This window comes from Euprymna scolopes, chromosome 20 (genome assembly GCF_053919585.1).
Source record: "Euprymna scolopes isolate OS-2025 chromosome 20, ASM5391958v1, whole genome shotgun sequence".
NCBI lineage: Eukaryota > Metazoa > Mollusca > Cephalopoda > Sepiida > Sepiolidae > Euprymna > Euprymna scolopes.
This window is the reverse complement of record NC_136501.1, coordinates 100,541,541-100,556,706: the sequence shown is the minus strand read 5'-3', so window position 1 is coordinate 100,556,706 and position 15,166 is coordinate 100,541,541. Positions and strand designations below refer to the sequence as shown.

Genomic DNA, 15,166 nt, shown 5'->3' with positions numbered 1-15,166 from the left:
GATTCAGAAATTTTTATTTTACGTTAAAAATATATTCGAAACTGATTTTCTACTCAAAATACTGAAATACTTGCGTTTCCTTCCGTTAAGATTTTGAAGGGTTTTACACGTAATCATCTATAAAAGTAATATTCGATTTTGGCATATGGCGATTTAGCCGAGTGTATTAATGAAAAAAAATATTATTGGCTCACAAGGAACTTTCGCACAGACCATCAAATATCTCTCCTTGAAAACTGTATTGTTTCACGGAAGCTGAGTGACAAGTCTCCCCAGATATTATTATTATTATTATTATTATTATTATTATTATTATTATTATTATTATTATTATTATTATTATTATTATTATTATATTAATTAATAATAATAATAATAAAATAATAATTTCTCATCGTGTTTTTTTACAAAAAATCAAATCAATTTAGTAAATCACCAAGTTTTTTTTTTTAATTAACTATTATGTAGCAATTCGTTCGTTATAATGGAGGGGTGCGTTGTTAAAGATGTTATTCTTATACACATTTTGCTTTCTAATCGTAGACTATTTTTAACTGTTTATGAAAACTTAAGAAGCATGCTGCACACTAACGACTGACTGATGCAATCTGGCTTTGTTTTAAAATCAAAATAAATCTTTCGTTTTATAATTTTTAATAAAATACAAAGAACTCATTTTAGAAAAACATATACACAGAAATTAGCGGGGCTTATGTAATATTTTTTTAAATTTATAGAAACCAAATCTCTGATTAAATATTTATAAATGTTAAAATAATCGGAATAAGAAATTTAGAACGGAATCGGTAATTGTGTCAGAATCGGGACAAATTAAATGAACAGTCTCATTAGTGATATATATAGTATCCAAGAATAATACCAACAGGTTACAATTACAACCGCACAAATATCTCAGCATATAGTGTTTTATTTATTCTGTAATTGTAGTAAGCAATGGTATTAATTTCTTAAATGTCTCGTTAGAAATAAAACATATTTACAATGATTAATGTTCTCGACACATTTATCTAGTTAAATGTAGTTCCGCGGATACCATTAATCAACAGAAAATGCACTTGATGTAATATATGCGCTTCAAAAGAGTTCTAAATAGACACATCCATTTAGAACGCGCCCCATTTATACACAATTTTTTTTAAGTGAACTAAATATATGCGGGCATACATTAGGATAACATCAGCTTAAACACATCATATTAAAAATATTGAATTCTTTGCGATCCTACCTTTAGTCTTTAAACTAAATAGAATAAAACAAAAGAATTATACATTATGACAATTAACATTTTTAGACTGTTTAATGTGTTTACACATTTTTATGAATGAATTTACCTTATTGACAACCTTATTCTCTAATGTGATGTTTTCTAAACGAAACAAACTATTTTAAATACACAATTAATAACATTCTCTATTATGCCTATGTGTGCATGTGTTTTGGTATTAATTTTTATGATTAGGTTAACTAGTGCGCCTTTCAGTACAAAATTCTATTCCGCTTTGAATCATGAAACTCTTTAATATATGTTCACGTTTTAACTAGTGTAGACGGTATAATCAATTTGCCTTTTATATATATTATTGATCATTTGAAGAAGATTGGTGTAGAAATACAACGCAATTGTTTGCCGAAACTTAGTTTTAAGTTTAAAGAAGATATTCATATATTAGTTGTGGGACGATTCCAATATTTTCTCCGCTCCCAATTAAAAAAAAAATCATAGTACATCTCCTATTCCGATTTTAAAAAAATCTATCTCACTAGGAAGTTGTATTTCCCGATTACCGTGAATAGACATATTTAATGTTCGACTCCGATTCATCGTCCAAACACTAGTATATATATATATATATATATATATATATATATATATATATATATATATATATATATATATATATATATATATATAAAATTAAAGTTATTAAGCTTGAAGTTATATATTTTACCGTCACTGGATTATTTATCTTCCACGAGACTATCCATCCATGTGTAATCACATTTTTCTTCACCATATTCCCGCTGCTTCACTTTTTTGTTATAAAGTAAGATTTTTTATATACTTGTTGTTTCATCAAATACTTTTGCATGCAAAATCCGATCCCGCATTTTGCTAATTCCTACCCTGTGGTGAGAAGGAAAGTATTTCTTTGAAACTCCGCGGATTAATGACTATCCATTTATCTAGTGTTTCCTTTTCAGATTAAATATGTTTTTAACTCATTTCCAAGTTTTTTTAACACGTTTTATTAACTGTTTGCTCATATATATATATATATATATATATATATATATATATATATATATATATATATATATATATACTCATTCCTACAAAGTGAGAGAAGCGGGGATAGAGGAGATCAGAACCTCCTGAAATTGTATAAAATATACCTTATTTAAAATGAAAACGCACAGACACGTGTGTTTTTTTTTATCCTACCCCCTTCATTTTTTTTATATATCTTCCACTTTTTAAAAATGTTATTTCGTTTTCGTTTCCAAGGTGAATAAATCTTACATATATTAGCACGTCTTATGCAGTCAAATGATTTTCGCGATTGGGGAAATAAATACAATTTCAGAGATCCAAGATTTTTAATCGCAGATTCCCCAAATATGCAACCCTTATTCTATAAAATTCCTGCAGAATTATGAGATCCTTACGAAGAGCGAGAGCAGTTCACCTTAATATATGAAATTATATACTAAAAGTTATCTCGCTAAATATACACCTTTCTATTATATATATATATATATATATATATATATATATATATATATATATATATATATATATATATATATATATATATAAATAGGATATTATAAACAACCTAAGTGTAAATAATAAATTTGCAGCATCTGTTCATTTAATGCAAATTATAATTTGTTACTTTTGTTTTGTGTACTCCATTTTTTTAAACAACATTTTTTTGAATGTATATTTTTATGAGGATATGTTTGTTGGAAATAAGAATGTACTGATTTCTCTGAAACAGTTAGCATTTATTGTAACTGAAATTTGTCCTGAATATTTTATGTAATATAGATAAAAAATTAGATTTCAAATTTAGCAAAACGCCCCTCTCTCTCTTATATATATATATATATATATATATATATATATATATATATATATATATATATATATATATATATATATATATTATTTCCACTGCCAGATAACATTGAAGCCAGCAAGAGCTGCGAAACCCAAAAGACCAGAAGTCCAAGACTAGAGTTTTGTCCTCATTTGGTCCCATTAGTTAGACACACCCGAACTCAGGATTCGAAACCCGAACCTTTTGCATGCCATGCAAGCAGTCTACAGACTGAGCAAACAAGAAAGTCTTAACTATCATAGATCACTCAAATCGCAAGGAAATCCGACAGTGGAATGCACATACCTTCATCTCGAACAAGGGATGTGAAGATCGCAATCAGCCTTAACCCAAGTAGGTGTCTCACTATTAGTAGTTTGCTTGATCTATGCTAGTAAACAAGGCTTTGTGTGCGGCACGTTTGCTCGGTTGGTAGATTGCTTGTCTCGCATGCAAGAAGCTCGCGTTTCGAATCCTGAGTTTGGATGCTAACTGATGAGTCCAAATCAGGGCGAAACTAGATTCTTTGACTTCCAGTTTATTGGTTTTCGTGGATCTTGCTTGCTGCAATGTTTTCTGTCAGTGGAAATATTTATATAGAAATAATTATTCTGTCAGTGGAAATACTTATATAGAAATAATTATATACTATCTCACACATTCTGATATATATGTATAATTTACAGAGAAAGAAAGGCAGATAACTCAGTAGATCACAGGTTTTATACTAGAGTATTCCTTCTCCTAAATATGTCTTAACGAAGATGATGGTGCCTCTCTCCTATTAAACACACCTCCAGAAACTAAGCTGGACATTTTTTTAGTATCAACATGGTACATATAGCACGTAGACTTGGTAACCTTTTTGGTACTGGACATGTTTATCCTTGCCTAACTTCAATGATCCTGCAAGAGCTGGTGTGTCTAATGCAATGGCAACTCTTATTAGTCGTTCTAAAATTGTGATTAGTTCTTTTACGAGCAATTTAGTTTCGTCGGCGCTGATACGTAGATATAAACGGGAGGGGTCCATGAATCTATGTAATGTATATGCTTCATTTTAACGATGAATATAAAATAGAATAGAATATAATTTATTAAATTCTTTCTTTCTTTATTGTTTCACGACGTTCCCGCAACTATTCCTCTGACCTTCGTCAGGTTGTAATCGGGACTGGATACGAACTTCAAATCTCCTAACTGCATTCTCAGCAATTACTGACATCCATATTTGTTGTCGTCTCATCACGTTATTGGCCAGGTAACGTATGGCCGGCTTCGGGTAGGATTAAAACCGCTATCTTCAGACAATTCTAACATGAAACTGCAGAAATTCAACACCTCTATTCACTGCGCCACGTGCCCTGAATGTTCAAGTAACCAGCTGACGAACGGCAGAGGAATATTTAACCGAAACGTCGTGAAACAACAACTAAGAAGGATGAGGATAATATTCCGCAACAAAAAAATGAATAAATAATACTCATCTTAATAATGAATTCCAATTAAATACCATATTATAATTTGTCTGATATTTTATATTAATTAGTTTGTATTTTTAATATTTATATTAAACCTTCTTTATGTGATTAAACAATTTCTTTAACTTGTTGGATTTTTTTTAATGGCTAGCCAAATGATGTATTAGTTTATAAATTAATTTCTTACAAACGCAATGCATTATGCATAGCTGTATATCTTCTTTTACTTTTTATTTCCAGTTTGCTTTGGAATTTATTTGCAGCTCAATTATTAGGCTGGTGCAAAAATAATGTCGTTTTTATTAGATACTAGACTACCCGTAACCCGTTGGGTCAGTATGTTATATTAGCTACGGAATCATGTATGAGCGTGACACTTGTGACGTAAAGCAATTTTTTTTTTTGACATAACAGAGACATGTCTATGAAAGTATATTAAAATGAAAAAAAAAAAGAATATAGATAGTTTCTATGAGTCGGTCTGTTTATTATAATTAATTATTTTTGAAAAAAAATACAGTTACTGAATTATCAGTGGTTGGTCATACTTATAGGTAAATGTGCACTGAGGAGATATCATACTCCTTATAGTTTAATTCAAATGTTGATATATCTGCTTTTTACATCATTCATTTCTGTATTACGTTTAAGTTATTTTAACCCTTAGTCTTCCCATGTCAAATAATAATCCGAAATAATAACGTTAATATTTAAGCCTCTCCATTGTTCTTTTTTTTCGCGTTTAAATTATCAACAATTGTTAATGTTTTTGTTTTTTTTACATCGTTCATCTGTGTATTACGTTTAAGTTATTTGAAACCCCACTCTTCTCATGTTAAATACTAATTTCGAAATAGTAGCGTTAATATTTCAGTGCGCAGGTGATGCAAGCATGCGCAACCGGATGTCGTAAATCAGAAAGTTGGTTACATACATCATTACAAGATCATTTGCGTTTTATAATTATATAGATATGCACGTAAAAAACGACATTATGTGTTCACCAACCTAACACTCCCCGAATAATATTGCTTGCACCTATTGACTATTGTAGAATGCATTCTTTCTTTTTTTTTCAGACTAATTTATTTTTTATGAGCCAGGATGGCGCCCTCTTCATCGTAAATATTAATTTATATGAATTAAGTATTCAGTTAAATAAAAACTGAATGAACGTGTTCTTTTGTTTCGAATTCTTTTATTTTTCCCGATTACTATTTCTGTAAGTAAATGATCAAAGAACAAATAAGTAAATATTGGGGATTTTTGGAACTGCCATTTTATTTAAAATTCATGTTCTTATTTGCAAAAACGATTTTTGATGATCTGAAATATACGTTCAAATTTATGTACACCAGTGATACATTAACTAATATGTATTCCCTGATCAAAAGAGCATCTATTCGAATATAAGTAGATTATATTTTTATTTTATAATTCCTCCTAAGATTTTTTTTATTGATTACTAAAGATTTTAATTATCAATTGTATTCTTCACTATAGTAATCTTTCCTATTTTCTAGTGATTCATCTAGTGCATTAATCTTATGTTCTTTGAAGGATTAAAATTTTAAAATAATTGCCTATATATATATATATATATATATATATATATATATATATATATATATGTAAATAGAGATGCATGCATGTTCTTTGAAGGATTAAAATTTTAAAATAATAGCCTATATATGTGTGTGTGTGTATATATATAAAGATACATATATAATAGCCTATATATATATATAGAGAGAGAGGTGCATACATATATATGTAAATAGAGATGCATACATATATATATATATATATGTGTGTGTGTGTAAATAGAGGCATATATATATATATATGTAAATAGAGATGCATGCATATATTTATATGAAAATAATATGAAAATAGATACATATTTATATGAAAATAGAGATACATATGTATATATGTAAATAGAGATGCATATATATATGTAAATAGAGATGCATATATATATGTAAATAGAGATGCATATATATATGTAAATAGAGATGCATATATATATATATATATGTAAATAGAGATGCATATATATATGTAAATAGAGATGCATATATATATGTAAATAGAGATGCATATATATATATATGTAAATAGAGATGCATATATATATATATGTAAATAGAGATGCATATATATATATGTAAATAGAGATGCATATATATATATATGTAAATAGAGATGTATATATATGTAAATAGAGATGTATATATATGTAAATAGAGATGTATATATATGTAAATAGAGATGTATATATATGTAAATAGAGATGCATACATATATGTAAATAGAGATGCATATATATATGTAAATAGAAATGCATATATATATATGTAAATAGATATGCATACATATATGTTAATAGAGATGAATGTATATATATGTAAATAAAGATGCATGTATATATATAGAGATGCATATATATATGTAAATAGAGATGCAAATATATATATATATGTAAATAGAGATGCAAATATATATATATGTAAATAGAGATGCAAATATATATATATATATATGTAAATAGAGATGAAAATATATATATATATATATGTAAATAGAGATGAAAATATATATATATATATATGTAAATAGAGATGAAAATATATATATATATATGTAAATAGAGATGTAAATATATATATATATATATGTAAATAGAGATGCAAATATATATATATATGTAAATAGAGATGCATATATATATGTAAATAGAGATGCATATATATATGTAAATAGAGATGCATATATATATGTAAATAGAGATGCATATATATATGTAAATAGAGATGCATATATATATGTAAATAGAGATGCATATATATATGTAAATAGAGATGCATATATATATGTAAATAGAGATGCATATATATATGTAAATAGAGATGCATATATATATGTAAATAGAGATGCATATATATATGTAAATAGAGATGCATATATATATGTAAATAGAGATGCATATATATATGTAAATAGAGATGCATATATATATGTAAATAGAGATGCATATATATATGTAAATAGAGATGCATATATATATATGTAAATAGAGATGCATATATATATGTAAATAGAGATGCATATATATATGTAAATAGAGATGCATATATATATATGTAAATAGAGATGCATATATATATGTAAATAGAGATACATATATATATGTAAATAGAGATACATATATATATGTAAATAGAGATGCATATATATATGTAAATAGATGCATATATATATGTAAATAGATGCATATATATATAAATAGATGCATATATATATGTAAATAGATGCATATATATATATGTAAATAGATGCATATATATATATGTAAATAGATGCATATATATATATGTAAATAGATGCATATATATATATGTAAATAGATGCATATATATATATGTAAATAGATGCATATATATATATGTAAATAGATGCATATATATATATGTAAATAGATGCATATATATATATGTAAATAGATGCATATATATATATGTAAATAGATGCATATATATATATGTAAATAGATGCATATATATATATGTAAATAGATGCATATATATATGTAAATAGATGCATATATATATATGTAAATAGATGCATATATATATATATGTATATGTGAATAGAGATGCATATATATATATATATATGTATATGTGAATAGAGATGCATATATATATATATATATATATGTATATGTGAATAGAGATGCATATATATATATATATATGTATATGTGAATAGATATGCATATATATATGTATATGTGAATAGAGATGCATATTTATATGTATATGTGAATAGAGATGCATATTTATATGTGAATAGAGATGCATATTTATATGTGAATAGAGATGCATATGTATATGTGAATAGAGATGCATATGTATATGTAAATAGATATGCATATGTATATATATATAGGGAGAGATGCATACATACACACATCTTTATATGCGTAAATAGAGATGTATATATGCATTCACATACATATGTATTTAACAAGGTTTATATGTATGTGTATTTTCATAAAACATTTTATTTATACTGAATGCAGTGTCACCATTACATGTCGTTGATAGCTATTTTACAGTTAAATTATGTACTGCTTAACTAGAAAAAATCGCAATGGAAATAAACTAAAATGCACTTCTAAAATATGATTCTATTCATCACTAATTCAATGGGTACACATCATAAATTAGACAAAAAGGGGTAAATAATGGGCGTTGTTCAAAATCCAGACATTTTTTTAAAAAGTATTTTGAAAGTAGAGCTAAGGAGAAAAAATGTTTTTCCGCTATAATATAAGGTTTAACTATTAAAAAACAAAAATCTTTCTCAATTGATAATATTACTGCGCCCAGTGTTACTCAAACGTTTAATACATATACATATATACATACAGACAAACACACACATACATACACATATATGTATATGGTTGTGTTCAACTAGTCGGCATAATATAGTTTTATGTGTACATGAACTTAGCAGAATAAATCACAGCACACTTTTTACTTTTCCGGCACAATTTACAAGTTTACTTTCGAGTAATTATTAATTTCTGTTTCTCCTGTTTGTTATTCCTTTTCCGTATTCTTTCTTAGTTTTCTAGTGAAAAAAATCTAGACATCACATTCTATATTCAAACAGCCATAAAACGTTTACTTACCTTGTCAATCCTGGAATTTCTCCAAGCTTTCCACAGGAATTCCATTATGGCCATGATTGTACCAGCGACCACACCTGCCACTAGTACCACAAATACACCTCCGACATTTTGCAAGCCAAGTTCATTAGCGTTTTGTTTCCCTTTGCCTTCAGTGTCACAATTGCTTTCCGCTTTTTCCTTCCACCATTTGGTGTACAGTTTACTGATTTTTTGTCTTTCTTGGAGTCTCAGAATCTGCTCCGAAATCATGTCTCTATAGGGAGAGCCTGAAATATAAGAACGTGTTTGGTTAATGAATGATTAATTTACGAAGAAAAATATGATAAATGGGTCTTAAAATGTTATCATCCCCCCACCAAAAAAAAAAAAAAAAAAAAAAAAAAAAACCGAAAAAGACCGAAATCCTTATAAAGCATATCCTAACACAACGCCAACCATCTAGTAGTCTGGTTCATTTCTTCCTTTTTGTTTTTTTTAGAATATTATAGATTATCCTTTTATTTTGATTATTTATTTTACATCAATTGGTTTCATACTTTGTCTGGAGCGATTTTTGTAAGAAATACACTCATAAATGTAATCAAACTACTCAGGCAGTGATTACTTATACAAGAATAACAAAGTTTTTATTTGTATAGCTTATAGTGCAATGTCACAGCTATATTTTTTTAAGATGTGCTAATAAGGGTAGACACATGTTCGCAAATAATTTTTTATATTGTCAACAACATTGCGTGCAATTGTTTCTGTTCAGCCTTAACATATATAATATATAACTGTTCATTTGATTATGATCTGCTCAGGCCTGTCGTCCATCAGCGCGTTAGAAAAATCAGTATTTAAAAAGTATAGGTCCTATCAGTAGACCAAATAACTTTTTAAATAAGTATTAAAAATATTGAATTTCTAACGCGTGGAAAAACCCCAGGCGTTTGTTAGTTGTAATTTGGTGAATAATTATGTATTTGTATGCTAGCGCTGTCGGCTTAAATAATAGCATGCAATTTTTTGACAGATAAAATAAAAATACCTCGAAAATGAATGTATCTATCCTTGATAACGTGGCATGTTAAGAGGAACAAATATATATATATATATATATATATATATATATATATATACAGGGTGTCTCCCTCACCCCAAAAAACAAACAAACAAATGCCGTAGTGTTTTATATATATATTATTCCTTATTGGATTAGTATATATATATATATATATATATATATATATATATATATATATATATATATATATATATATATATATATTATTCCTTATTGGAATTCCCAATAAGGAATATTTATATATATATATATATATATATACTAATCGGTACGGACCCGACTATGGAAGATCAGCTAATAAATAAATGTGGATTTATAAGATCAAAGAATCCAACCTTGATCGCCCTTCGGGGCCCGTGGCGCAGTTGATAGAGACGTTGAATCTCTACGGTTCCAGATGAACATTGTCTGAAGATAGCGGTTTCAATCCCACCCAAAGCGTGCCAGAGGTAATTGGTCAAAAATGTGGTGAGACGACAACAACTACGGATGGCAGTGATGGCTGCGAATGCAGTTAGGAGATTCGAAGTTCCTATCCGTCGCGGTTACAACCTGACGAAGGCCAGAGGAAGTTGGCCGAAACGTTGTGCACCAATAAAAAGATAAGATAAGACTAATAGTCCGAAATAAAATAAAATTAAGCCGTAGTGTTTTGATGTGATGTTTTGAATATAATAAACTAGTTATGACCAAAGTTCCATTTCATTCGAACAAAGCACGAAGAAACGGAGCCTAATTAGTGTTGGAGCCCGGTTTTGGGGGGGATCACCCTATATATGTATGTGTGTGTGTGTGTGTGTGTGTAACAGTAATCTACAGACACGCATATTTCGATGTACAGTCTCTCCTTAGCATAGTTTGACGGTGCCTTTAGGAATATATATCTATAATATAAAGCTGCACGTGTGGGCGTGTGTCTGGTCACGATTAGGTTCCTATCTGATTGACTATTATAGAAAACTGATCACATATAATGATAGAAGATGTATCGAGACACAGGAATGGGTATGTTTTACTGGCTTAATGATGATGCATTAAAATTGTGGGGTCTGCGTACACTCCTGGTCAACAAAGTATGAAAAAAAACGTTTACAAGTGTTTTTATATAGATGCACATAATAATACTCTGATAAGATGGTTTAACTTAAATAGGGATGGTATAATAAAATTGTGGGGTCTGCGTTCGCGCCTGGCCTCCATAGAATGGAAATAGGCACACACTTTAATAAATACTTTTCATATCTATCTGCGGAAGTATACTTTGATAATTATGTTTCAGTTTGAAGAAATAAGGTATAATAAAATTATGGAGTGTTCGTTCGCGCCTGACCTCCATAGACTGGAAATATCTCACAAAGTTTAACAAGGTGTTTTAATATAGATCCACAGAATATTGTGATAGGTGTTTCAGTGTGAACAGGTATGGTATAATAAATTATGGTGTTTATCTATTTCATTTTTACTTTCATCATATTTTGCTTTGGATTACATATCCCCAAATTCGAAGCTATCTGTTTACAACCCTTCCATTTTATGAATCATACTTTCATAAATCGGATTCCATTTTATGTAGACTGTTTTGAACCCAGTCAACGACGGGTACTTCTGCTAGTATAATCTCATACATACAGATAAGTTTGCAAAGCGTATGCCATCAGTGCAGAAATAGAAATTTTCTACTAATGAGGGATTCAAAGCCAGCTACTAAGTTATCTTTAACCTATTTAAACCATTACCTTCATAGCACTAAGAATTCCCGTGATAATTAAGGAAGATGTAAAACCTATGTATTGTCCTGGATATGACCATTTAATTGCCATTGCTCCCAGGTGCACTCTGACCCGACTGGTAGTACCTGCCAGGGTCCCAACTACGGGTTAAATAGAAACCGACTTTAAAAAACCCCAACAAATATACTCTATTAACAAATTGTTTTCAAAATCCCTGGATCTGGCATTAAATGACCTCAGAAGGGTTGATATGCCGTAAATCAAAATCAACCAACCAAAACGTATGAATGCCACACACGAACATAACATAATATAGTCGTTTATATTATTACAAACACACTGATACTGGTTTATTCTTTATTGTTTTAACGAGATTTAATTTCGTATTGACGCACATGCGTGTATATGTTGAGCGAGAAAGTGATGTATTAAGAAATACGTTAAAGAAAGCAGTACTGAATTGGATCGAATTTGAATGTGAGAAATGGGCTTACCTCGAGGTGTTGCAATGCCGTATCCCTTGGAATCCAGCAAGCCCCCAACTTGCATCAGGTCACAATTACGTTGAACCTGGTAATCAATCGATGTGGACTCTCCCAAATACGCGTATTTCCCTAACAGCACACGTTGCACAGCTTCTTTCGTTGAAGAAACATATACGGACGGTGACGTACTTGTCATAAAATTTGCCATTTGCTTATATATGGGGACATCAGAATCCTTGACAGTAAGAAAAAAATGGAGACAAAAATCAATTTTTTAAAATCTTTTTTTTTTTTTTTAAATTATTATATAGAAATAAAAGCAAACATTGGTCCTTCTATATGTATCGAACAAATTGAAAAACTCATAATATCACGTGATTGGATTAGTCCGTAATATGCGTTCTCTAATCACTTCAAGCAAGACCAATCCCTCTTGACCGAGTAAGTATTTCTAAATATAGATTATATATTTTTATTAGTTCAGGAATTGTAATATATATATATATATATATATATATATATATATATAAGTGAACGTGTCTGTCTGTGTGTCTGTGTGTCTGTCTGTCTGTGTACATTTCCCTACGAAATAACTCGGTCAATTTTTAGTCTATAGACTCGAAATTTGAAATACCGGGTACTGAGATTTGGGAAAATCGATGTGACGGGTGTCAGCCAGAAATTTGGCTGTTAAAGGGTCAAATTTCATTGATTTGACCTTTAAGAACTCTACCAAACTCCTTCGACAATTTTGGGTCTAGACACTTGCAATTTTAGATATAGGTCCCTTGAACATGGATCTAACTTAATAAAGTGATTTGAGCCCGAAACAATACATTGTAAGGGGTCATAATAGGGGTCAAAGTTTTAAAAAATTAACCATTTTTTTTTTTTTTTTGCACAGCATATCCCTCCAAACACCCGAGCAACGCCGGGCACCCCTGCTAGTATATACATACATATATATATATATATTACTTGTGATTATGTAGGACATACCTGTACTGATATGCCGAATACAATATATATAAAAACAAATCTTTTTGCTCCTCTGTAATGAATGTTATTTTAATCACATATTGTCCCTGATGGGTACCTATCGCTTATTTTACATTTACATAAAAATCGAATCATCTATAGAACAATGAAACCGGGCATGTTGTCTCCAGTTTGTTTTTTGTACTTTTAACCATAAATATCCATGCATCACCTCCTAGAAGCTATATATTGATTTTAAATATTTCAATAATCATGAAACAATACAGAATTGATAGAAATGTGTATTGAACAAAATATTATAATATATAATTTACTAATTTTTATTCTTCAAGCTCTTTGTATCTTTATTCACTAGATTGTTGTATTTTGTTTGGTAGTTTTATAGTAGGTTTTCTCGTTTGTGTTTCCTGCTCTGAGAAACCTGAATGAGTTTTGCAATGGGAGTGGGAAACTGGTTACAATTTTAATGTGTTGCATATTTTAAGTTAGGAAGTAATGAAGATAAAAAGAAAGGATCAATTGGAACGGGGAAGGTGAAATGTGGATTGTTGTTTGCATTTTTGTAGAACAAAATAAAGTTTGCAAAAAGATGAGGAAAAAAGCATCAATCTTAGGTGCCTTTCTTCTCAGGATGCCAATATCTTCAGACAACCAGATCTGATAGTACAAGGAGAGTTAAACCTGGGAATGGGGTAGAATGTATTATTTACGTGGGTTGCTACACAAGGACGTGTTTTGATTAGACGTGTAGACATCCATATTGTAGTCAGCAGGAAAGCAGGCAAGCAGAACAGAGTTCCAGAGGTCAGCAGTTGTTCAGGATTTTTTTCTAGGTAATTATATAATTCAAGATTGGCCCAGAACTAACACAAGCCGATATATCTTTTTGGATATTCTTCGTATTTCATCATCAAATAAGGAAGTATCTTTACATTCACAAGACGATTAGATATCTACACGTATCGTGTGTATGATTTGATTATTTCATGTATAGCTTTTTATCTCATATGAAGCAGCTGAATATTATTAATTTTATATTTGCTTTTTATAAGTTGCGTTTAAATAGACTTTAGATTTATGACGTTAGCATCTCGACGCCAATATTCCGACATTACTTTCTCGACCTAATAACCGTTTGTCATACGTTGTGTAATAGACCTGTCATGTTTATTAGCCAACCAACAATCAATTCCGTTTTTCATTTGCACATTAACAAAAAACCATCTAAAATATGTGTACACTTTTTCGAGTACTTTCCGATCACTGGGGCTATTCATGCTTATTAAAGTTTACATTTCTCTCCCTGAAGCTATATATTGATTTTAAGTATTTCGATAATCATAAAACAATACAGAATTGGTAAAAATGTTTTAGATATTTTATTTACGAAACACACGCTTTAGAATTTCTAAAGCGCACTCATAAATTATATTATTTCAATTATTCAGCCAATGTTTTTATTTCAAAGATTTCTTTTTCGCAATTGTGTCTTCTTATAGCAATCATAATGGGCACAAAATACCAAGGAAGATAAAATATGGCGATGCCTACTAAATTCTGAGTTATTAAAAAAAA

General features: G+C 29.2%; 1 protein-coding gene across 3 annotated transcripts in view; it reads right to left on the bottom strand.

Annotated features, from left to right (window-relative positions):
• Positions 1–15,166, bottom strand: part of LOC145241556 (glutamate receptor ionotropic, kainate 2-like) — a 459,102-nt gene that overhangs the window by 147,209 nt on the left and 296,727 nt on the right. For all 3 annotated transcript variants that reach the window (XM_080104621.1, XM_080104624.1, XM_080104622.1), the window contains exons 12-13: positions 12,602–12,827; positions 9,312–9,577 (exon numbers count right to left, since the gene is read on the bottom strand). In XM_080104621.1, the coding sequence (XP_079960747.1) occupies positions 9,312–9,577; positions 12,602–12,827 (492 nt within the window). The remainder of the gene's footprint in view (positions 1–9,311; positions 9,578–12,601; positions 12,828–15,166) is intronic.